This window comes from Pieris brassicae, chromosome 2 (genome assembly GCF_905147105.1).
Source record: "Pieris brassicae chromosome 2, ilPieBrab1.1, whole genome shotgun sequence".
In the NCBI taxonomy this organism is placed as follows: Eukaryota; Metazoa; Arthropoda; class Insecta; order Lepidoptera; family Pieridae; genus Pieris; species Pieris brassicae.
Window position 1 is genome coordinate 639051 of NC_059666.1, and position 25478 is coordinate 664528.

The 25478-nt window shown below is 34.5% G+C and overlaps 2 protein-coding genes across 3 annotated transcripts in view; one reads left to right on the top strand and one right to left on the bottom strand.

The window, feature by feature from the left end:
• LOC123720821 (retinol dehydrogenase 12-like) lies at positions 1 to 8772 on the top strand. Of its 2 annotated transcripts, none has more exons than XM_045677594.1 (8): positions 1 to 64; positions 4480 to 4557; positions 5071 to 5197; positions 6102 to 6238; positions 7111 to 7267; positions 7515 to 7683; positions 8135 to 8339; positions 8598 to 8772. In XM_045677594.1, the coding sequence occupies exons 2-8, from the start codon at positions 4484 to 4486 to the stop codon at positions 8728 to 8730; spliced, it is 1002 nt and encodes a 333-aa protein (XP_045533550.1). In that variant the 5' UTR covers positions 1 to 64; positions 4480 to 4483; the 3' UTR covers positions 8731 to 8772. The 2 variants fall into 2 exon arrangements, with proteins under 2 accessions (XP_045533550.1, XP_045533551.1); XM_045677595.1 differs by lacking the exon at positions 1 to 64 and adding an exon at positions 71 to 313 and having other exon boundaries at positions 4484 to 4557.
• LOC123720820 (DNA-directed RNA polymerase III subunit RPC1) overlaps positions 8764 to 25478 on the bottom strand; it is a 21906-nt gene continuing 5191 nt past the window's right edge. The window contains exons 10-27 of the mRNA XM_045677593.1: positions 24436 to 24547; positions 23496 to 23728; positions 18388 to 18488; positions 17919 to 18054; positions 17002 to 17115; positions 16404 to 16523; positions 16201 to 16280; positions 16014 to 16127; positions 15458 to 15615; positions 15124 to 15296; positions 14879 to 14983; positions 13131 to 13320; positions 12221 to 12439; positions 11893 to 12011; positions 10709 to 10921; positions 10231 to 10324; positions 9624 to 9824; positions 8764 to 9535 (exon numbers count right to left, since the gene is read on the bottom strand). Coding sequence (XP_045533549.1) covers positions 9326 to 9535; positions 9624 to 9824; positions 10231 to 10324; positions 10709 to 10921; positions 11893 to 12011; positions 12221 to 12439; positions 13131 to 13320; positions 14879 to 14983; positions 15124 to 15296; positions 15458 to 15615; positions 16014 to 16127; positions 16201 to 16280; positions 16404 to 16523; positions 17002 to 17115; positions 17919 to 18054; positions 18388 to 18488; positions 23496 to 23728; positions 24436 to 24547 — 2692 coding nt within the window. The 3' untranslated portion in view covers positions 8764 to 9325. The remainder of the gene's footprint in view (positions 9536 to 9623; positions 9825 to 10230; positions 10325 to 10708; positions 10922 to 11892; positions 12012 to 12220; positions 12440 to 13130; positions 13321 to 14878; positions 14984 to 15123; positions 15297 to 15457; positions 15616 to 16013; positions 16128 to 16200; positions 16281 to 16403; positions 16524 to 17001; positions 17116 to 17918; positions 18055 to 18387; positions 18489 to 23495; positions 23729 to 24435; positions 24548 to 25478) is intronic.

The window sequence follows — 25478 nt, forward strand, 5'->3', positions numbered from 1 at the left end:
GGAGCTGTCATAAGGATAAGGGAGCTGTCAACTAGCAACATTCTCGCTGTCTTCAATTCAGCAAGTATGTAAATGTCATTTTTTATTTAATTTTAATACATTTAATTAAATCGGTACTGTGATAACGAGTTATAAGCAATTTGTATATTAATCAGAGGTTTAGATATCATTTACGCGATGTTGCAGAGGTGCGGTTATAACCTAATCGTTTGCGTAACGTAACATTGGATGGTTCCCGATGGTCAAGAAGACGATGGTTCTGAGCACGGAATGGGCGCAAGTTGAAGTGGTTGAGCTCACGAACGATGGAAACGGACTGGGCTTTAATTTAGTTGGCGGAAGAAGCACTGGAGTTGTTATAAAGTATGTCTTGCCGGGCGGTATCGCGGACAAGGATGGACGTCTTCAGAGCGGCGATCATGTACTGCAAGTAGGATCTGTAAACTTGCGAGGGTTTACATCCGAACAGGTGGCTGCTGTCTTACGTCAGGCTGGACCCACCGTCCGCTTGCTAGTTGCAAGACCTGCGGACCCAGCTGCAGCCTTACAAGCTGCTCCGTTTGGCACCGCACTCGTTCCTACAAAACTGCTTGCTGACCCGGAGCTCTTAGACCGCCATCTTATTGAAACTGGATATAGCGCTGTATACGACCTTTCACAGTGTTACGGAGAATACATTAATGGACAAAATGGTGATATTGAAAGCGTAGTGGCTGCCGTTAGCGTTATTGGTGATAATCCGCAACAAATACCTGCTCATCCTTTCATAGCTGACTCTGTGTCTCCTACAATTACTATAACAGTCCCAGTAGAACTACCAGTCTTACCAGAAGTTGAAACTATTCATGTGGATCTTAATAAAAATGTCTATGGATTGGGCATAACTGTTGCAGGCTATGTTTGTGAAAAAGAAGAACTATCTGGAATATTTGTTAAAAGCATAATTGAAGGTAGTAGTGCTGAGCAGAGTGGTAAGATTAAAATCAATGATAGAATTATTGAAGTGGATGGTGTAACTTTAACTGATAAGAGTAACCCTCAGGCTGTTGATATTTTGAGGAATACAGGGATATCTGTACATCTCGTTTTAGAGAGATATCTACGGGGTCCTAAATTTGAACACCTACAACTTGCCATTTTTAATGAAGAACGGCCAGCTTCCCCATCCCCATCAGCCACAACCCTTACTTGGTTTCCAGTGCCTTCCCAAGTTGATAATAGTGTTACTGAAATAGAGCCTGAAGCTGAATCTAATACAACAATTGACTCTAGTGTTTTAGAGGTTGCAGATGATATTAAGGAGCCCACACAAGAAGAATTGGATAGAAGACTAGATGAAATACTTAATGTTGATACTGAAGAAATTAAACAGAGATGGGAGTCGGAAGTAGGCCCAGACAAAGAGATATTCATTGCTGAGGTTAATAAACTTTCTGGACTAGGAATAAGTCTTGAAGGTACAGTTGATGTTGAAGGAGGTTTAGAAGTCCGCCCACACCATTACATTCGATCAGTTCTACCTGAAGGTCCTGTAGGACAACAGGGAACATTTATAGCTGGAGACGAATTACTTGAAGCTAACCAATATAGATTGCATGGTCTAACCCACACTGAAGTCGTTAATATACTAAAACAACTTCCAAGCCGTGTGCGCTTAGTTTGTGCAAGAAGTAGCATAGACAGTGGTCCTAGGCCAGTAATAAACTTGTCACAAGACAGAGAAGGTTTTGAGGCTAGGAAAATTATATCTGGAAGCTTAAATAACTTAACAACCCTTGTAAAAGCTCAATCCGACTCATCAATAAATACTTCAAGTACTGCAACATTGACAAATCCAACAGAATCAAAAAAATCTAAATCTCTTGAGTGTGTATCTGGCCTAGCAATGTGGCAAAGTAAAGAAGATATAGTTGAATTGGTTAAAGGGGACCAAGGCCTAGGTTTCTCAATTCTTGATTACCAGGACCCTATTGACCCTAATGGAACAGTTATTGTTGTTAGAAGCTTGGTTCCTGGAGGGGTTGCTGAGAAAAATGGTCAAATATCACCTGGTGATAGAGTTATGTCTGTGAATGGTGGGACAATCAAAAATGCTACTTTAGACCAAGCTGTACAAGCTTTAAAAGGCGCACCGAGAGGTGTAGTACGTGTTGGAATAGCCAGACCTATGCCCTCACATGAAACTTCAAAGTCAAAGAGCACAACAAACCTAACTGAAAATTCAAGTTAATCTCATAAATTCTACTGTGTTAGAACTAGTCAAAACCATATCTATTTTACGCTTAGCTAGTTTTTTATCCCACGTTTAGAACGTGATTAGGGGGCAGCTACATTGGTCTCACTAGGGCCCGTTTAAATTATTTTCTACTACCTAGGGAATTAGGAATGCTCAAAATTGATATATCAATTCGAGCCTTACACTTGTAATACAATAATAACCTACGCTTTATTAGGTAATTAAATATTTAGACCACATCCTTTTATAATGCACAATTTTAACGCTTATATGTTATATTTTCACTTGTAGGTAAGTTTATGTACAAAACAGATTAATTTACTAATAATGTTATCATTGTGAAACTAATGTTTTAATTTAGTTATAAAAATGTTTATTTGTAAAATAATTATACAATAATACATACAGAAGTAAAGTAACAAATGTACAATCATGGTTTTCTACACTTAAACAAATTTAATAAACATTGCCTTGTTCATTTCTTTAAGAAATATGTTTTGACATTAGATTTTAGCGATTAGTTGTGTGGAATTTTGTCTGTACTATTAATAAAACACCAAGTATATTTAAGGTTAGAAATAGATCCTAGCCTCTTATAGACTACAATTCTTTGGTACTTCAGAGAGGTATATTTAACCTAATTACAATCTATAGTGTAATAATAAACAGGGACTTTTCTCCTACAAAAGTTTAGTCGTACATATTTTGTTCTTTTTAAAATTTTATTTGTATCTATACTCTTTGCATGTATTTTAAATAAGGTTGAGTTTACCTCTTGTACCCTAGATTTATCACTAGTACCAATTTTGTAGGCATTAATTAACCTAAGGGAGCAATTATTAAATAACTTGTTTTTAAATTTAGTGAAGAAATCAAAATTAACTTAGGTATTTAATGATTAGGCCTATACACTTAAATTCTCAGCCCAATGAAAGTAATGTACACAATGATCGGGCATCATGAATTTATAAAATTTTACCGATACTACTGCTTAATGAATCAAATATCAAAAAGCTATGTTGTTAAAACAAATCATCCATTTTCAACTGAATTCTTGCCATAACATACGAGTATAGACTAAATAGAATAAAGATGATGGACCCTTATGTAAATAGAGGTAACTCCTAATTTCATTTGAATTTAATATTAATTTTCTTTCGCAGAAAACGACAATATTACTGTTAATATTATTTTAAAATCTTTTATTAAGTCCTTTGAATAAACAGCTTTAATTAGAATTTAAATCATTTAATGTTATTTTTGACACAATGATCTATTATCAAAATATAGAAATGTTTGTAATAAGATTTGAGAATCTCATTAATTCTGCACAAATTCGTTACATAATTTTTATATATGTAATCTTGTTTTGTATTTTTAACATATTGAAATATTTTTATCGAAACATAGATACATACAGTATCGAGATTAACTTCGTAACGTATTATTTTAAATATAAGTGCACATACATAGACAAGGCACATGTGATATCTATATTATGTATTGAAATATAAATAATATTTATATAAAAAATATGTCGTTTCAGTATTATCTATGTTATCAATAGTGTTACAATAATAAAAAATATAATTTTTACATATTTTAAAATGAAAACATTTGTATTAATAAGTTTTTAATAAAGGGGTATCTGCAATTTTTTAAAACTATTTTTCGTTAAACGGTAAAAGGGTGAACAAATAAGCATAAACCACTGTACATGTCAGAACTAACTAACAATTGTTAACGTAAATCTGAATATAAAATGTAAACTATTTCTGGAGTATTATTTACTAGTATGTATTAACATTAAGTTAACGCAATAATTCATTATTTTCGTCAAGAGCTTTGATTCAATTTTATTACTTGATAAATAAGTTCAATTAGGGAAAATTGATGTTTTATTGCCGGTGCTGATTGTGGTAGCAACGCAGTGAAGCACATTTCATTATGTATTGATACACGGCTAGGGTTCGACCGCACGACTTTCAGGTCAGCTAATCTATAAATAAGTTTTGCCGATATTCGTGATTAGGCCGACATTAAATCGATGTAATGTATTTGTTTTTTAAATTTAACGAACTTTGCCTTAAGCAGGAGAAAGAAACTGTCGTATTTATATTAGATTTCATCCTATTCTGCGCTATAATTTATAGTAAATACCATATTTGGCAACATATTAAGGTAAGATATTGAAAGTAAGATTGATTCATAATATATTTCTCTAAGCGATAAAATTGTTTCAGGAGAATGTGGATTCCCAATTTACCGATCGCAGTCATTACGGGCGTAGCAGCCACCGCAGGCTTTGTTAGTTTGTTTAAGTAAGTACCTATGAATAAACTGTTTTATAATATTGCCTTTAGTTAATTAAAATAAATTGGTGTTTATATTTGTTAAAGGTACTTTGTTATAAACTGTCTTGTATATTAAATAACTGTTCGTAGTTTTCTTCCTTTTTCAGCGTCAGTATTTTTGGATAAAAACAATTTGCTGAAATAAAAATGCTATTATTTAAACAGAGCTTAGAGTTAGAGCAGTGTTGGCCTAGTGGCATCAGCGTGCGACACTCATCCCCGAGGTCGTAGGTTCGATCACCGGCTGTACACCAATGTACTTTCTATGTGCGCACTTAACGTTTGCCCGAACGGTAAAAACCTCAATGGCGTTGCCTATTAGATTGAAAAATTATCATGAAACAGATAGAAAAAATTGAGGCCCAGACCAAAAAGGTTTTAGCACGATTGATTGATTTATTTTGTTTTTTTTTAAAACTACGCACTCATCGCCATCCTAAAGACCTCTTTCTGTATTAACAGCAAATTACTTAATTTCAGAGACTTGTACGGTGGGCCAGCGTACGATAAAGATGCATCTGCGGAAGGAAAAACGATTATCATAACTGGCGCCAATGATGGCATAGGGAGAGAAGCTACGTGGGAATTTGCTAAAAGAGGAGCGAAGGTCCGCACTTTAATCAAACAACTGATTTACGTAGAATTCAGTAATAATGATTAAGAAAAATAATTGAATAAAACCAAAATATCATTTATTCATAATAATAACACAATATAAAGTGAAAATTGTGTTATTATTGTATTATGAGCGTTATTTTTCTTATTTTATACATGTGTCATTACTAAGACATCATGGAACATTACGATCTAGCCTAACTTAAGACTAATAAGTACAGTGTAAACTCGATATAACGACACTGAAGGGACTGCAATTTATGCCGTTATAGAGAGTTGAGAAATATTTGTTAACGAAAGAACGAATTTCTTAGAAAGTTCATATGCACGATGCCGACAGTACCTTGACAGACCGCAATAAACCCGTTGCGGGCTAGGATAATAAAGCGACAAAAGAACGTACACAGCTGCGCAGTTTTTACTAGTTTAGCAACTTAAAACGTACTTTATCAATTGTTGTTGTTATTGAGAGTGGGATGTTGTGTAGAGTATATCATTGTATCAGAGGACAAAAACCAATCAAAGCCAATTGATTTCGACGTTTTAGGGAGTTCGTCATGAAATCGAGCGACGTTAAATGCAGATTACACTGTAATTTAAAACATAATTTAACATTTTAAAAAGTGTCCAATAACACGACTTAGTCTCTATAAAAGGGAAGAGATTCTGTTCTTGCGTACTATTTTTTCACTCACTGTTTACATAATACTAACGTGTAACGAATTCAAATCATGATCGTAAATAAGAAAGTAATTTAAAAAAAATAAAAATAACTCTGACTCGTTTAAAAAGTTGATTGAAGTCCCAAATTACTATTTTATATTTGATTGCAATAAAAATCGTACAATTTATTCTCGAAAAACAATCAGCTAATATTTCGTTACTTATACTTTTAGGTGTTCATGGCTTGTCGCGATATGAATCGTTGTGAAGCAGTGCGCAAGGAAATTGTTCTAGAGACTGGCAACAAATACGTTTACTGCCGACCCTGTGATCTCGCTGATTCCAATTCCATCAGGATGTTCGTTGAACGGTTAGTATATCTGTGTGTTTTTTCATCATAGGACGCGGAGGCAGAATACGAGATTCCACACGTATCACCTCGGCGTCCGTCGTTCCACATCTGAGTGTTTTTAAGGCAGATTTTGCCGCGCAGCGCTACTATGTGGAACCAGCTGCCCACTGAAGTATTACCGAACCACTTCGACTTCTTTAAAAACCATACAGATGCAGGGCTACCTGAACATTTAGAAACAATCTTGTCTATGGTTTTAGATCGAAATTATGCAAAGGAGTTAACTTGAACCCAAAAACTGGCTTCAAAACAGTATAATTCCGAGGGTCCTTCAAGAAAAGAGCGTCCCAATTCTTAATAGGCCTGCTACGCTCTCACAAACTTGAAATCGGGCGACTTGAAATCGGGCGAGGCTCCTGCCCGTTTGCCCCTGTTCTATAAAATAAATAGGAAAGTAGATATTTCTGTACAATAGTATAATGTACTTCATACATCTATCTCATCTCAAAAAAGAGTTGCCAGCATACGAAACCAGGCTTGCGCAATTTATGATTGGAGAATCGTAGTAAATGAATTGATATATCGTTTGCATTTACGACATTTAAGAATAAGGTTAAAGAAAATCATTTAGAAGAACTCGTTTTGATCAAACCTCATCGATATTCAGATTGGGCATTCTGATAATCGAGCTGAGTGTGGTAAAGTTGCTTCCCTCACACTTTGACACTTTTCCTGAATTTTTTTTTATCTCTTCGTGTATATTATTTTAGCCTACAAATATTGTATGTTATATTTCTTTTACAAATGTATATATACTTTTTCAAATAAATTAATAATCCCAAGCCAACTTGTCGAGCTGTACTCACTCACATACGTCAAACGTTTCATAGGTTTAAGTCAGAAGAACCGTATGTTCACGTATTGGTAAATAACGCAGCGGTGATGGAGCCACCTCAAGGTGTCACTAAAGATGGCTTTGAGACGCAGTTAGGTGTTAATCATATGGGACACTTTCTTCTCACACATTTACTTATTGACACACTTAAGGTAATTTTTTTTAATATTTCAATATATTATGAACAGTATTAACTTGGTGGTGGCGTGTAATTCTGAACTTTGAGGTTGGTCGGATGCTATTTGTATTACGCAATTATTACAGTAAAAAAATCCCATGGAAAACTAATGTTTGTTAGTCGCCTGTTATGTCACTGGTCTAATACTAGTTTTGAGCTCAAATAGCGATATTTATATTTATAACAAAAAATTGTTTGCATATATATTTTTTTATTTACAGGAATCAATCCCTAGTAGAGTAATTACAGTGACCTGTAGCGCATACACCCGCGGAGATATCAATAAAGATGACTTGAATTTCAGCAAGAATTACGACGCACACGCAGCCTACAATCAGAGCAAATTAGCTAATATACTGTTCTCTAGGGAGCTTGGAAGACGGATGCTGGGTTGTTATACGTTCATATCTTTTTTATTTAAACAAAATCTCTTTACAGAGCAAATAGTATCAATTTTATTTGTCAAAAATGTTGACTTTAGAAGCTTTCAGCTTTCTACATATGTCAATTAATTTAATTAGGATGCCACAAAGCACATGAAATATTATGTAAATAGGTTTTATGGAAATGTTGACGGGTACCAAAGACAACAAATTGACACATTTAGATTGTCTAGAAAATTTCGACTGATGGAAAGTCAAGCGGTCTTTAAAACTGTTAAATGTCAAATATTTTGTATTATACACTATCCCGTGTGTCAAAATATTTTTGACGTACGCGAGTCAAACCTAGCGCTAACTTTATGTTACGTTAAATTCTACCCGCAAGCCAAAGAAAGCTCTTTTCCAAATTCTTGTCTTTCGTGGATATTTAAGAAGTTATATTTTTTTTCCTTCCTCAGAGACGGATATCGCCGTGTTAGCGGTCGACCCGGGCCTAACCGATACAGATTTGACCCGAAACCTCGCCATGAGTAAGAGTTTGACCAGGTTCATCATTTATCCGCTATTTTGGCCCATGATGAAGAAACCTCGACTCGGTGCCCAGACCATTCTTCATGCTGCACTGGAACCGAAGCTGCAAAGCTGCAAGGGCGATTATTTCGTGTAAGTGATAACAGTGTTCAGCACTATCTAGCGGCAGTAATTAGAACTACATGAGATTGTCTTTGATCTGACAGAAATATTGGTTTCAAAGTAGGGGAGTGTTTCAGTTTAAAAAAAAGTTAAGATTAGCGCATTCACTTTGATTATATAACTATTTTACACGACTCCTTTCGTGTTTCTTTATTATTTTTCACGAAATATAAGTTTAATAAAGCTCGCTTTTCCTTTGCCATTTTTGTACCGACAATGATTTTGCAGTGACATGAAGCCTGGTAAGTTAACAGAAAAGGCCGAAGATTACGAGTCGGCGATTTGGTTGTGGAAAGTTAGCGAGAAATGGACAAAAGCTCACCATCACAAGGCTGTGTTACAAAAAGCTTTTGCCGCCTAAATAACTTCAAACATAGTATTTAAAACAACTAAGCATTTATGGATGACATTTATTAGGAAAAATATGGCGCAACTGTTACAGTATTGTCGACTGAAGTTAGGGCTCCATATTGGGTAATTCGGCTGGTCCATAATAGTAGGCTCTTCGGAAGCAGTACATTTATTGGGAAACTGTTCTGAAGCCGAACCCAATGCATGGGTCCATACTTTCAAGTTCATAATTTTGATCCAAAACCAGAGACAAGATTGTTTTTAAATGTTCAGTTAGTCCTGCATTTGTTTTAAGATATCTTAGGGTAGTTTTTAGTGAAATAAAATTATAAGACTATATACATGTTTCATTATAGTACATAAAACTTCGTGAGATTAACCTGTCGTACAAGAAAGTCTAAAGGGTGACGAACAGTCTAACCACTGGCTGGCTTCTACCGGATGCCATTAAGTCGGTTCAGAATCCATTCTAGACTTCTAGACAATTCTAGAGCCGAGAGCTCTCTTGGCTCTTATTGGGTATTATGATAAATAAAAAACATTTATTCTTAACGTCACAAATATTAAAAAAGATGTCATGATCGTAGTCAAAATAACACCAGCATCTATTCCCATATGGACGTATGTAAATCTGGTGAATCGAACAGCAATTCCTTGGTCCGCGTCTGCTGCTGCTCGTGCTTGTGCAGCAGTTGCAGCAATCCGGTTCCTATAGCAGCGGGAACGCCGAGAATGATGCATTCGGATACACCCTCGATGCTGTCCCTCTGTCCGTAGTATGCTGCGTCGAAGAGGTGGTCTGCTGTTTTCTCGAACTAAAAAAAGTTTTAGCTTTCATATTTTTTTAACAATATACAAAATGTAGTCGTTGCTTAACGTTGCCATGGCAACCATAAAACTTACACTAGCCAAATTGAGGACGGAGTCCTTCATCTTGGCGAGACCGTATCTGGTGATCCCCAGGACCTCTCCCCTCGCGCACATCTGAGCCGCGAGAAGAGCCACGTGCCGTCTGTCTACGGACATCCCGTGACCTGCCATCACTCCCTGTATTTCGCTGATGATGGTTGACACTGCGGCTTCGATCCCCAGGGTTTGAAATACCTGTGTATTCAAACCCAGTTAAGTTTATGTTATTGCAAATTAATCACGACGTGTTACAAAACATTATTCCATTTTGAACCTGTTTAAGTCTAAAAAAAAGTAGCGCTGCAAGCTTCTGAGGTCTGGGCCTCTGGTTTATGTATCGTTTATCAATCTAATAGGCGATAGTCTATCAGCAAGCCGGCTTCCTCGCGATGTTTTCCTTCACCGTTCGAGCTAATGTTAAATGCGCACATAGACAGAAAGCCCAGTGGTGCACAGCATCGAAAGTCCGACCTCAGGGATGAGAGTCGCGCGCTGAGGCCACTAGGCACCTTGATGATTAAACAGCAATCGGTGCCGAAGACATCTTCTATCTTTATCCTTCATGTTTATTTGTGAGACTTCCTTTAATAATATTACTTACCTCCAGAATATTATTAGACGACGTCTTCCTCCCATCGACGCCGTAAGTAGCAATTACGTCTCGTAAGCCGTCGCCTTCCACGCATAGTTTATATCTGTGAAATTTATATATATTAAATAATTTTATATACAATTAATATATTGTTTGATATTGATAATAATAAGAACTCAGTAGTAACATCTAATCGCAATTGGAGTTACAGAATACACCTGGTAAGCTGACGTGTAGGTGGCTCTTCTGTTGTTAAGTGATACAGCTCTCAATGCCAGAGGAGTTAACTCACTCGCCATTGAGTTGTCGGGCTTTTTAGAATTGGTACGCTCTTCGTGAAGAAAAGTCGAGCTGGTTCCACACTGGTGGTGCGCGACAAAAACTGCCTTAAGAAACGCTCAGTCAAGGAATAACGGATTTCAGGGTGATATGGGTAAAATTTCGTATTCTGCCTCGACGTCCGATGAATGCCGTATTAACAACTTACCTCGCCTTACTCGCAGTGTCGTCACACGCAATGACCGCCCGACTAACTCTCGGCAACCCTTTAACAATGACCGCGGGTAGTTGTCTCGCCAATTGCTGTAACGCCATATTCAACCAACCGCAGTGTTTGGTCGGTTCGGCGAAAACTTTTATCGCCCATTCTGACACCGGCTCGATGTTGCCTTGCTTTATTTTTAACTTTGACGTGCAAATTCTGTAATGTCAAACCCCTTTAGATATCGTATTTAAACATTCGAACGAGTTTTTAAAGGTTTCGCTTTAACTTCAATAGATACAAAACCCGCGGAAATAAAACTTTATTAATGTTATACAAATGAGTTTAAATAATTACAGTGCCACATACTTTTCTTGGCCGGCTGAAATTGGTACTATCTTCGCCATTTTGAAATGTTAGACTGACATTGACAGTTAGCTCTCAAATAAGTTGTATATCTATAGCAACATGTTATCAAAATCCATTCAAAATGTATTTATTTATTATTCCTTGCATTATTGATTATCGAACGGTTCTAATCGCTAGGTATCTTAAAGGATATTATATTAATAGTAAAGGTAACAAAACCTAGCATATCAGTTACTAAGTTTTTGTTAAATTTATTTTAGTCTAGATTCTAGTATACATGCAACAGTATGTTTTATTAAGATATTTAAATAAATTATTATATTAGCCTGCATGACTTCAAATTATTTTTCATTTTATTTACTGGCAATACTTAATAGCCATGATAGCAACACTGTTAAGGGGTAAAAAAGTATATGGAACTGTAAACAGGGATCATTTCTGTTGAAGGAAAAGAAGAAAAATTGCGCACACGCAAGAAATGTATGTCAGACACATTACATTGTCTTTTTTTAAATGCGAATATAAACAAATTATTACCAGATTTTGGTATTTTAAAAATATTTAATTCATAAAATTATCATTGAATGTTTTTTTTATTTTTGCTCACGCACTTTAAAATGAGTACAAATACATAGGAATTTTTGTTATACAAAGGTTATACACGTGGGAAAATGACATGAAAACTTAAGAAGGCGCCAGATCAATGGAATTCCACAATCGTTTTAGCCTCCTAGGTCACCTTAATTTTTTGGCCCAAAAATATTTAGCTAATCAGAATTCTACCAATACCAATAACACCATATTAATAACAGGATACTCACGAATAAATGATTGAGTGGACGTTGACTTCCAGACATAGAAGTCGGATCCGTTCAGCGTCAAGTCTTATTAGAAGGAAACACGATGAGGGAAGATACACTTCCTCTATTGAATGGGTGATCTAAAATTCAATATGAATCACTGAAAGTCTATTATTAACTGCCTTCCTATCAGTTAATAATACTTTCTTTTCAATCTTAAAAGGCCGGCAGCACACATGCGAGCCTTCTGTCCATGGGCGGCGGTATCACTTAGCATCAGGGTGACCTGATCCTGACAGTTTGCCTACACATTGAAAAGAAATAGTTTATAGAGATTTTTTAGAGTTACCTCTCCCAACGTAGTCTTCTCCACTCTTCCCTTGACTCTTCTAGCGAACTCCTGGTCGTAGGATTCGGTCAGTTCGGCAGTGATAATTGGTGTAGAAATGTTTTTAGAGGCGTTAATGATTTCTTTAACTCGTGGAACGCCCTGTGTAATGTTCATGGAGGCTACACCCGCAAAGTGGAAAGTTTTCAGCGTCATTTGAGTTCCCGGCTCACCGATACTCTAAAAAAAATTGAACATAATTAAATGAAAAAGAGGGCAACTGGCGGCCTTATCGCTTTCCAGCGATCTCTTCCAGGCAACGACTGTGAGTAAAGGAAAAAAAATGTATTAAATTACTTAAGATAGGCAAGTAGTGCAAAAATATATGGTATACACAGTTATTAAGACAAAACTAAACAGGAACAAAAAAAATTAAACTAAAAAGATGATACATTACAATTAAAAAGTAAAAAAGACACATAAGACTGACTGACTGAACTGACAGAAACTGACTTCTGATTATATATACTACAACATAATATTTTTTGTTATGACACTCATTACAATAGTTACGCAATACGCACAACGGAAAAATTATTTTCCAAAGTCGTGAAGAAATTAAAACATTGGTAATATTTATCTAAAAACAAAACATTTGTTTTACAAATTAAAAACTTTTATCTTCAGATAGCGAATATGTATTCCTATTAATATTTAACATAATTTAGCATATCGATATGAACCTTAACAATTCTTACACAACAACAACTCTCCATAAGACCTGTAAGTGCGAGCGAGACAAACACATAAAAATGATTTAAGACCCGAAGCCTCGGTTCATAATGCGTCAACTTTAGATTACAATTATTCCGTTGTACATAACAATTTACGTACATATAGCCCTATATGTATAGCTATAGTTTTCACTAACCTGTGCCGCAAGGGCCCCAACAGCTGTCCCAGGTTCGATGACGCTCCTTTGGTATTTGTCGTGACACACACGCAAGAACCGAACCAGCTGAGTCAATGTCAAACGCTCCAGCTGCTTTGACACGGGCCCGCAACTTGCGTACTTCGCACGTAAAATGCGTACTTTGTCCGCTATTGTTTTAAGGAAGGTTCTGGAATATATGGTGACGTTAAGGTCACGTTAAAATACGAGACGAGAATTTAGGAAAACAAGTATCTTTCGACAATAACTACAGTGAAAACGATAGATAAGAGAATAAATGCGACTTGGAAGAAGTAATGGGGGTCCACATGGAAATTCTGAAAGGGAACTACAATCTACAATACAAGAGGATAAAAATGGATTCAAATATTCTACCTTGTCTGACACACGCAAGTCAAACGTGGGTTTTCAGCATTTCTTGCTTACAACAAGAAAAATCCTGTCTTGCCAGCATGCAATCGAAAGAAGCATGTATGCAAGTAAAAAAACAAAACTTCCAGATGCACTTACACACGCTCTAAGGCTTAAATGGAAATGGGCAGAGCGCGAGATAAAAGATGGACACTGGAAATGGAGTGGAGACTGGACCTACTGGAAAGAGATGTATAGGACGACAAAAGAAAAGATGGACAGATGATATTGTTACGAAGACGGGTCGACTGCAATGTTTCTAGAATTTTCCACTAGTTAGAGAACTTTTCAGCAGGCTGTAATATGATTTCTGACCGTTTCAGGAGAGGGTCAATCACATATTAGAAAATTGTAATTTCCATAATGTTACCCTAGTTTTCAGGAAGCTGAAACCTTTTTTCAGTCGGTTTCAGAACATGTGTAGTAGAGTGGTGCAGTTTTCAGGAGACCCGTTTTCAGGCGTTTTCAGGCCTAGGTTTCAGGCCTAGCCTTCATCAATGGGGTATCCATTGATGAAGGAATATTCTAGACCGAACTTTCTAGGCGTGAGACAAGAACGAAATGATACGAGAGAGAGAGAGAGAGAAGATCAGAACTTTCTCGAAACTAGACGAGCACTCTAGAACGCCGTACGACAAGGACGGAGTAACGTGCGAAAGAGACAAAGAGTGCGGACGTTCTAGAATTGTGCAATCGCTACTCAGTAGCAAGCCCGCCTAGAAAGTTCTCGAATATTGTTTAGAATTATTCCCAGGGATATATAAGCGAGCCGAAACGCGACTAATCGCCTTTAGTTTTGAATGCGATAACAAGAGAGAAACACCGAAGCGATAAAGTGCGAATAAAGTGATAAGTGAAGTAATTAGTGACTGTTTTTGTGTGTGTTATAAGTGTATTTCTGCGATTAATTTGTGCCCATAAATTCCTCATTGATTTATCAAGAAATAAACCTTTGAAGTAATCTACGGCATTTTCTATCCGATCACCTAGCTCGTAACAATATTATAGAACTAGCGGGAAAAACTGGATGAATGTTGCTCAAGACAAAGAGAAATGGATTAACATGGAGGAGGCTTTTATCCTAAAAGAGGCCAAACAAAAACTAGACCACAAAAAAGATATCTAACTTACTACTAATTTTAAAAACTTATACTCATATTAAGGAATGTAAAATTGAGGAATTGAAACTTGTTGTATGTATTACTTAATAAAGCTTAATAATAAGAATTGATATGTTCCCGTCTAAGAATTCATTATAACCAAAGAAAAGAAATATTTTAATGTTCATTGATCGAATAAGATAAAAAAAAACTCACAACAATTCAGTCTTGAAATCGGAAGTGCAGGTCTTGAAATCGTCTAAGGCCAACGTCTCCTCCGCTGCCACCAAGATGCCGTCTCCGTCTAGAGGCTCTTCATCCCTAGCAAAACAACACAAATTACTATGTACATTTCCTTTCCCGCGACAGACATAACTATTATATATAAATTATTTTCTAGAAAAATCCAATCACAAACTCCCAAAATAAAAAAAATGTTTTGTAAAAACAAACATTCTCACCTGTCCAAACACTGTGCGCGGACATCAGCCAGCACCCGGGGCAGGTCTACTGGCCTGTCTTTCCCCTCCATATAACTGGGATCCAGTCCATCACTGCCGTATTGGAACTGTACGACCTCGCTGGTCGCATTACGGACTGTCATGTCGTAGTGGAGTACCAGGTCTTCCAGGGACTGAAAATGTGTATTTAGAAATGTCAAAAATATTAATTCAATCTTATCATGTCACAATAATTTTCCGTGGGCTCTCGTTAAGTCTTCAAAATTGAAGCCTAAAAAGTAAATATACAGTCTCAACAATTCTCATAGAGTCGTTATAGAACGTGATCTGATACCTTGACCAATCTCCTCTGCAAATATCCAGTCTCAGCAGTTTTGACAGCAGTATCGACCAGCCCCTCTCTCCCTCCCATCGTGTGGAAAAAGAATTCGGTAGGAGTGAGGCCAGTGTAGAAGCTGTTTTCAACGAAGCCACGGGCCGCTGGTATCTTTGCTGGAAGTTTTTTGAAGAAATGTTTAGAACCAGTTCATCGATGATAAGTTTTGAGGTGTAATGAATCTACGCTGGTTTTATTAGACGGATCGACAATACGATTCGGAAAGTTAAAATTCTGTGATCTGCCGGAGACAATTAACAAAATTTCAAAGTGTCAATTGAATAATATAAACCTGGCCTCCAAGAGCTGAAAGCTCCTGCTGTGATGGAAGAACATCGCGAGGAAACCGGTATGCCTTAGACCCAAACAGTCAACGGCAGTGTGTCAGGCACAGGAGGCTGATCACCTACTTGCATATTAGATTGAAAAATTATCATGAAACATATACAGAAATCTGAGGCCTAGACCCGAGAAGGTTGTAGCGCCACTGGCTATTTTCCAAGAGTATACTTACAATGTCTTTCGAAATGAGGCAACGACCTATCTTCGAAACCGTTTGGCACTCGTTTGCCGTTCAAAGCTTGTTGACCCACGCACGCAATCATTTGAGATATATTGATGTTCGAACCTGTACCAAAAAACATATTTTAACATTAAGATTAAGACATTCAAATAATTCCAGATGAACTCTGTTTTTCTACCTTTAGAACCACTTTGGGCCATGATAAGGGGTGCGTTCGTCGGGTGTAACTCTCTGAAGCAAGCCTTCGCTGCTAACTCTCTGAAATTTTGTGAATCATATTTCATACCTTAATTTTATCTTTATGGCTAGACGTTTTTATTATGATGAATTTTCAGTGTATCTTAAACGTATTTATAACTATCTAAATGGAATTAGACAAACCTAATACTGCTAAGCTCACTCAGCATGACAGCTTCCAAGGTCTCCTCCATACTGCACCCTGGCTGACACTGCAGAGTGCCTTTCTCCATCTCGAGGATATATCCGTCGCATTTTGAGTATCTACGAAATGTTAATAACAATACCACTTTTTCATATATTTGTTTATTACATATGCTTTTGGGAGTACGTTTGTGCGTGTTCTACATAAACCCACCAGCGTTCGTTCACGTACAACATACATATAACTACGCGATTTTCAATATTATTCTTGCTGAAGATTTAAAAGTCGCGAATATGTACGCCTTCCAAGTCAAAAACGCTTTACATATAGGAACGTTTAAGTGCTATAATAAGCGAATCACAGAATCTATTTCAAATGTGGATTGCATTTTGACGTAGCTGACGGATGACAGTTGACATCTTCCAAACATACTTTTCATGTTATTTTATTATAGACACTTAAACTGATTAAAACTATTTGGATAAAGTCTACAAATATATAGAGTGAAACATTATCTGAAAATCCATCCTTCAACAATACAGAGATGCGATCTTATTGAACGTCGATAATTATATATTACTTATTAGAAGTACATACCCAGACTCAAGTAATTTATTTTTCGCCTCCACGAGCTTTTTCCCCGGAGTCACGTCAATAATGCCGAAACTGAATCCACGGTTCATCATGTAGTAAGATGCCATTCGGGCTAACCTAAAAAATACAATTCACCCATTCTAAAGTATCCAGGTCGAACAGCAGTATAAGCCCCGATTCGCCAGCAGAACAAGCAACGCAAATGGAAATTAATAGGCCATACACTCCGAGGCGATCTGAATCATATTCCCAAGTAAGAAGTAGAAGCGTGGCGATCCCAGGAAAACTTGGCACCGTACAGTTGCAAACGAGGAAAAGAGAGCTGGAAAGACTTGGAGAGGCGAGGCTCAAGACTGAACGCGATGAAACTCAATGTGAACGCCCTCTACCTCCGCCCTATCGAGGGGTCTTAGGATCCACTTAAGAATGTGAAATGATAGTTTGAGGCAATTGTGAACGAAACAAAAAGTAGATTTTCAAAACATAATGAAAAACTAAAATTCCAAATAACTTTAATAATGATTTTTCTATATTAATTTAGTGAGATTTTAAGCTTTAAGCTTTAGTCTCAAGTCTCCACGTTGTGTTATATCCAGCCAATTTAGATTGCTTCAAATTGGTCCTCACGTTTGAAAACACTGAATTAGATCGTAATGTTCCATGATGTCTCAATAAAGACACATGTATTACATAAAACGTGATATAACATTCATATATACTTCCGGCGTTCCAATCGATGTACCAATCATGTTTTAATTTAAAATAATTTTAATTTAAAACTACATGTCTAATTTTAATTTAATATATGTTTAGTAATCTAACAAAACAAGAGTTATCGCTTTGTATGCAATATATAATTAATTAATTGAAACTTGAAGTTTAGTCGTTAGTTTAATGTAAAATCTTAAAGATAAATTTACCTCCACATCCCCCTAACTGCGTACTCTTCTCCCCAATCCCGCAAGAGGATATAGAAGACACAGGTTTTAGTACCAGAACCTAAAGTGTTTTTATCCATCGATCCACAGAGCAACTCAGAATTCCGGAGTATCACATCTAGGAAGCATTAAACAAACGTATATATAACGAAATTTACAGCAAAAAAAAAACGTAGTAATTAATTTAACAATAAATAATAAATTAGTAACTAAAACAAATTGTTGTAAAATATTGTATTAAGCTACTACAAATATTATTTACGATCTTACTACAAAAAAATAGTATGAATTCAAACATCATCCTGCATCAATTTTTTATTATAGGTAACAAACCATCTCTACCCGTCGGCTAAGCTAAAAACCTTAGCTTACCAAATCTACAGTTTATTTATTTATATGTTTTGAAATAAATTGTTATCATTCCTGAAAAAAAAAACTGATAATTACTCACACGAGTCCTGTATGCACATATCTTTGTTGGCTGTATAGTTTTTGCCTTTCGTCTCTAAGTTTGCTTTCACCTCGCACTTCTTGTTTGGTCTCAATATTAAACTAAAATAATATCATATCATGTAATTCACCTTTCAGAAAACAATTTTTAAGATTTATTTGAAAAAATCATGTTTTTAGGACGTAAAGTTTGTCAGAGAACGCAAAATTAATTAATTCATATCATATCATGTAATTCACCTTTTAGAAAACAATTTTTAAGATTTATTTGAAAAAATCATGTTTTTAGGACGTAAAGTTTGTCAGAGAACGCAAAATTAATTAATTCATATCATATCATATAATTCACCTTTTAGAAAACAATTTTTAAGATTTATTTGAAAAAATCATGTTTTTAGGACGTAAAGTTTGTCAGAGAACGCAAAATTAATTAATTCATATCACATCATGTAATTCACCTTTTAGAAAACAATTTTTAAGATTTATTTGAAAAAATCATGTTTTTAGGACGTAAAGTTTGTCAGAGAACGCAAAATTAATTAATTCATATCATATCATGTAATTCACCTTTTAGAAAACAATTTTTAAGATTTATTTGAAAAAAACATGTTTTTAGGACGTAAAGTTTGTCAGAGAACGCAAAATTAATTAATTCATATCATATCATATAATTCACCTTTTAGAAAACAATTTTTAAGATTTATTTGAAAAAATCATGTTTTTAGGACGTAAAGTTTGTCAGAGAACGCAAAATTAATTAATTCATATCATATCATGTAATTCACCTTTTAGAAAACAATTTTTAAGATTTATTTGAAAAAATCATGTTTTTAGGACGTAAAGTTTGTCAGAGAACGCAAAATTAATTAATTCATATCACATCATGTAATTCACCTTTTAGAAAACAATTTTTAAGATTTATTTGAAAAAAACATGTTTTTAGGACGTAAAGTTTGTCAGAGAACGCAAAATTAATTAATTCATATCATATCATATAATTCACCTTTTAGAAAACAATTTTTAAGATTTATTTGAAAAAATCATGTTTTTAGGACGTAAAGTTTGTCAGAGAACGCAAAATTAATTAATTCATATCATATCATGTAATTCACCTTTTAGAAAACAATTTTTAAGATTTATTTGAAAAAAACATGTTTTTAGGACGTAAAGTTTGTCAGAGAACGCAAAATTAATTAATTCATATCATATCATATAATTCACCTTTTAGAAAACAATTTTTAAGATTTATTTGAAAAAATCATGTTTTTAGGACGTAAAGTTTGTCAGAGAACGCAAAATTAATTAATTCATATCATATCACGTAATTCACCTTTCAGAAAACAATTTTTAAGATTTATTTGAAAAAATATGTTTTGAGGACGTAAAGTTTGTCAGAGAACGCAAAATTAATTAATTCATATCATATCATGTAATTCACCTTTCAGAAAACAATTTTTAAGATTTATTTGAAAAAATCATGTTTTTAGGACTTAAAGTTTGTCAGAGAACGCAAAATTAATTAATTCATATCATATCATGTAATTCACCTTTTAGAAAACAATTTTTAAGATTTATTTGAAAAAATCATGTTTTTAGGACTTAAAGTTTGTCAGAGAACGCAAAATTAATTAATTCATATCATATCATATAATTCACCTTTTAGAAAACAATTTTTAAGATTTATTTGAAAAAATCATGTTTTTAGGACGTAAAGTTTGTCAGAGAACGCAAAATTAATTAATTCATATCATATCACGTAATTCACCTTTCAGAAAACAATTTTTAAGATTTATTTGAAAAAATATGTTTTGAGGACGTAAAGTTTGTCAGAGAACGCAAAATTAATTAATTCATATCATATCATGTAATTCACCTTTCAGAAAACAATTTTTAAGATTTATTTGAAAAAATCATGTTTTTAGGACTTAAAGTTTGTCAGAGAACGCAAAATTAATTAATTCATATCATATCATGTAATTCACCTTTTAGAAAACAATTTTTAAGATTTATTTGAAAAAATCATGTTTTTAGGACGTAAAGTTTGTCAGAGAACGCAAAATTAATTAATTCATATCATATCATATAATTCACCTTTTAGAAAACAATTTTTAAGATTTATTTGAAAAAATCATGTTTTTAGGACGTAAAGTTTGTCAGAGAACGCAAAATTAATTAATTCATATCATATCATGTAATTCACCTTTTAGAAAACAATTTTTAAGATTTATTTGAAAAAATCATGTTTTTAGGACGTAAAGTTTGTCAGAGAACGCAAAATTAATTAATTCATATCACATCATGTAATTCACCTTTTAGAAAACAATTTTTAAGATTTATTTGAAAAAAACATGTTTTTAGGACGTAAAGTTTGTCAGAGAACGCAAAATTAATTAATTCATATCATATCATATAATTCACCTTTTAGAAAACAATTTTTAAGATTTATTTGAAAAAATCATGTTTTTAGGACGTAAAGTTTGTCAGAGAACGCAAAATTAATTAATTCATATCATATCATGTAATTCACCTTTTAGAAAACAATTTTTAAGATTTATTTGAAAAAAACATGTTTTTAGGACGTAAAGTTTGTCAGAGAACGCAAAATTAATTAATTCATATCATATCATGTAATTCACCTTTTAGAAAACAATTTTTAAGATTTATTTGAAAAAAACATGTTTTTAGGACATAAAGTTTGTCAGAGAACGCAAAATTAATTAATTCATATCATATCATATAATTCACCTTTTAGAAAACAATTTTTAAGATTTATTTGAAAAAATCATGTTTTTAGGACGTAAAGTTTGTCAGAGAACGCAAAATTAATTAATTCATATCATATCATGTAATTCACCTTTTAGAAAACAATTTTTAAGATTTATTTGAAAAAATCATGTTTTTAGGACGTAAAGTTTGTCAGAGAACGCAAAATTAATTAATTCATATCATATCATGTAATTCACCTTTCAGAAAACAATTTTTAAGATTTATTTGAAAAAATCATGTTTTTAGGACTTAAAGTTTGTCAGAGAACGCAAAATTAATTAATTCATATCATATCATGTAATTCACCTTTTAGAAAACAATTTTTAAGATTTATTTGAAAAAATCATGTTTTTAGGACTTAAAGTTTGTCAGAGAACGCAAAATTAATTAATTCATATCATATCATATAATTCACCTTTTAGAAAACAATTTTTAAGATTTATTTGAAAAAAACATGTTTTTAGGACGTAAAGTTTGTCAGAGAACGCAAAATTAATTAATTCATATCATATCATGTAATTCACCTTTTAGAAAACAATTTTTAAGATTTATTTGAAAAAATCATGTTTTTAGGACGTAAAGTTTGTCAGAGAACGCAAAATTAATTAATTCATATCATATCATGTAATTCACCTTTTAGAAAACAATTTTTAAGATTTATTTGAAAAAATCATGTTTTTAGGACTTAAAGTTTGTCAGAGAACGCAAAATTAATTAATTCATATCATATCATGTAATTCACCTTTTAGAAAACAATTTTTAAGATTTATTTGAAAAAATCATGTTTTTAGGACGTAAAGTTTGTCAGAGAACGCAAAATTAATTAATTCATATCATATCATGTAATTCACCTGTTAGAAAACAATTTTTAAGATTTATTTGAAAAAATCATGTTTTTAGGACGTAAAGTTTGTGAGAGAACGCAAAATTAATTAATTCATATCATATCATGTAATTCACCTTTCAGAAAACAATTTTTAAGATTTATTTGAAAAAATCATGTTTTTAGGACGTAAAGTTTGTCAGAGAACGCAAAATTAATTAATTCATATCATATCATGTAATTCACCTTTCAGAAAACAATTTTTAAGATTTATTTGAAAACATCATGTTTTTAGGACGTAAAGTTTGTCAGAGAACGCAAAATTAATTAAGGAAAAAATTACAGTTATATATCTACACGAAATATATATTGGTTATATTCAATACCGGGACCTTTGGATAAAGTCAAAACTATTACCATAATATTAAAAAAAAACCGGAACCTTGCTCAGTTATTTTGCAAATATTTGTAGCATATATTACTTAGGTATAATATATGATTCTAAAAATTCCAAACAATTTTGGAAATCACTCCAGTTTTTGACTCTATTCGTCTTCTATAGTCTATTTTGACAAGAATTATGAACGCATTGTTTCACACTATACGTCACATTCTATTTCAATAAATGTCATTTACTTAATCTTGATATTGACAATTGACTCCCATTGAGTGAACCGTTCTGGGATTTAAGGTCAGCAGTACTAAAATTAAATGTTCATCAATGTTGACAACACTATTACGTCACTATAGTTCGACAGTTACCTTAATATTTAATTTGAAACAATTAAATTATACATTAGCTCGCATAAACTAATCCATTCCTCTTTCCGCAGACACTAAGATTAAGATTCAGAAACGAGACTTTGTGCTAACTCCCGCATGTCAAAATTCAATATGTTTTTGACGTACACGAGCCACAGTATGCGCTTAGTCTGGTTCCCGAATACTACCATAGTCTATCAGATCGATACCTAAAATAAGGCCTTAATAAAGAAGATTATAGTTTGCCAAAGGGCTATGGAGCGTTCGATTCTTCGGTTGAAAGTTATAAACGGTGCGAGACAAAACATAACACCGTTTTCAAATTTTATTTCCAAAAATAAGCTTTATACCGACGGTTTTAAGGTTTGTAGTAATTCAATTATACATATCACATTCATCCACACAAAAAACACCGAAATCCGAAAATTTGATCACCTTCATCCACTCACGTCTTCAATCTCACCTTTCAGAAAAAAATTAAGATTAAAAAAAATCATCGCAAAATTGTAACAAAGCAACATACGTAACACACATTTACCGCGTTTGTGATGACAGATGGGTCAGAGTCCTTTTCTTGGAATGGCCTAGTTGGAAGAAAAAAGTGAGGACTAACTGAGATAAAGAGTTAGCGAAGATACATTGGAAAATATTAGCGAAGAAGAGAGACAAATGGAGAAAATTGTAGGCGGAGTTCACTCCGTCGGAAGTCGTATATAATGTAATCCTTATTTTTTATTACATACTAAAAAGAACTTTACCTAAATATCTGTTTTCCAGTCCAAAGCTTCCTCGGCTTAAGAATAGCTGGTGGAGGCATATCTATCCTCATATTACAGTCAGGTCCCGCCAGCAGACAGCTGGCCAGCTGCTGAGCTTCCGGTTTGGTGAAGAACGTGTCCCTTTGGGTGATCAGATACCCTCCCGTTATGAAATCTTGGGTCGCTGCAATGAGAAGCTCTCCGTTTCTTGGGGTTACTAAGTTTGATTTGTTCTGGAAAATCGATAATCAAATGATGCAGTATACCGAATATGCGGGTAGACCAAAATAAATATAATTGGCCAGTACATTGCTACATAATTTATTATTTTAATGATATTTTTCCTATATTGAACCGTGACCAAGCCATCAAATTATATTTTTAAATGGAAACAAGGATATTTTAAATTTCTCTCTGATGTTTGGACGCTAAACCCTTGACAGCTGAACAGATATAGGAGAAGTTTAATAAAGAAAACAGATACGTTTTTTTAGAAAATGTACGACATTTGCGAGAAACATTTATGATCGAAAAACCGTACCACAGATGCTTTGTTTTTAATTAACCAAAAACCGGAAATTCACGTCAAATCTGTCAAAAATCAAGTATTTCTTTCTCTTTTCTTTTATAAAAACAGAGAGCAAGCAGGTAAGAGACTCACCTGATAGTAAGTTATACCGCTCTTTGACATTATCAATGTCATAATTGATATGATCTTTAATTATCCGAAGTTTAATTGGTTCGGAAATACTTCACCAGCCAACTCCACATAGTGGTGGTGCTCGGCAGAAACTGCCTCAAGAAACGCTCAGTTGTGGAACGACGGACGTCGAGGTGATACGTGTGAAATTTCGTATTCTGCCTCGACGTCCGATGATGAAACTCAGAAAGTACAAGGTAAGGTAGCACAGTATATTACTGTCATGAGGTTGACACTTACCCCCATCAGAATAAGTGCTTCTGCCCTGGCCTCCTCCGTTTGCGGCAAATGCATGTTCATCTCGTCACCGTCGAAGTCCGCGTTGTACGGTGTGCAGACACATTCATTAAATCTACAAATAAATACTATTTTATTTTCGCTAACAGTCTATATAACAAACTGTTAATATTACGCATTGATACATCTGGCTAATATACCGGTTTCAAGAATAATGAAGATGTGCTAGTGTAGTTGGGGCTGCGATTAACCACAATAAGCATGGAAAACGGCAACTAACTTAGAGATTCAGCTGGACCGACTTATTCAGTTTAATATTACTTTAATTAGGGCGAGTTTATAATGTTCACTTCATGACTGACTTTATAAATAATCCAGTGTTGCTATAAAATCCTTGTTTGACAGTGTTAAATCAAATCAAACTGTAATGTGTTACTAAAATTTAGAGTTTATCATCAAAGTTATTCAAAACAATTATTTTAATCTAATTCCTGATTAAAAGCCGAAAATGTTCTGATAAAAATTCTTCTTTTTTATGTAATAGAAGGTAAACGGGACGAGGCTTACCTCATGGTAAGTGATACCGCCGCACATAGACGCTCAGACTGGCGATCCCCAGCGAAAGGGATCGCCAGCTGCCGATCTTGAAATAATTGGTACGCTCTCTTCTTGAAGGACCCTAACTCGAATCGGTTCGGAAATACTTCAATGATCAGCTGGTCCAAGAAATGCTCAGTTGTGGATGGACGTCGAGGTGAAACGGATGGTATTTTGTATTCTTCGTCGACGTCCCATAATGAAATTCAGCTATTAATCCGAACAACTCCTATGGTAAATGCAGCAGAGTGACTCCACATCTCTACGCAATGACTAATCACTTTGACAGTTGGAAAATTGATTGATAAAGCCAAAACTCGAGTATTTTTGACGCGACAATTTAAGGCTTGAAGTGCAAGCGAGAGCGCGGAACGAGCGACAGAGAGGCACAATCGGCCGCCGCGTTCGGCAGCGTTCGACATTTGTCTCTCTCCAACTTGAGTGAGCGT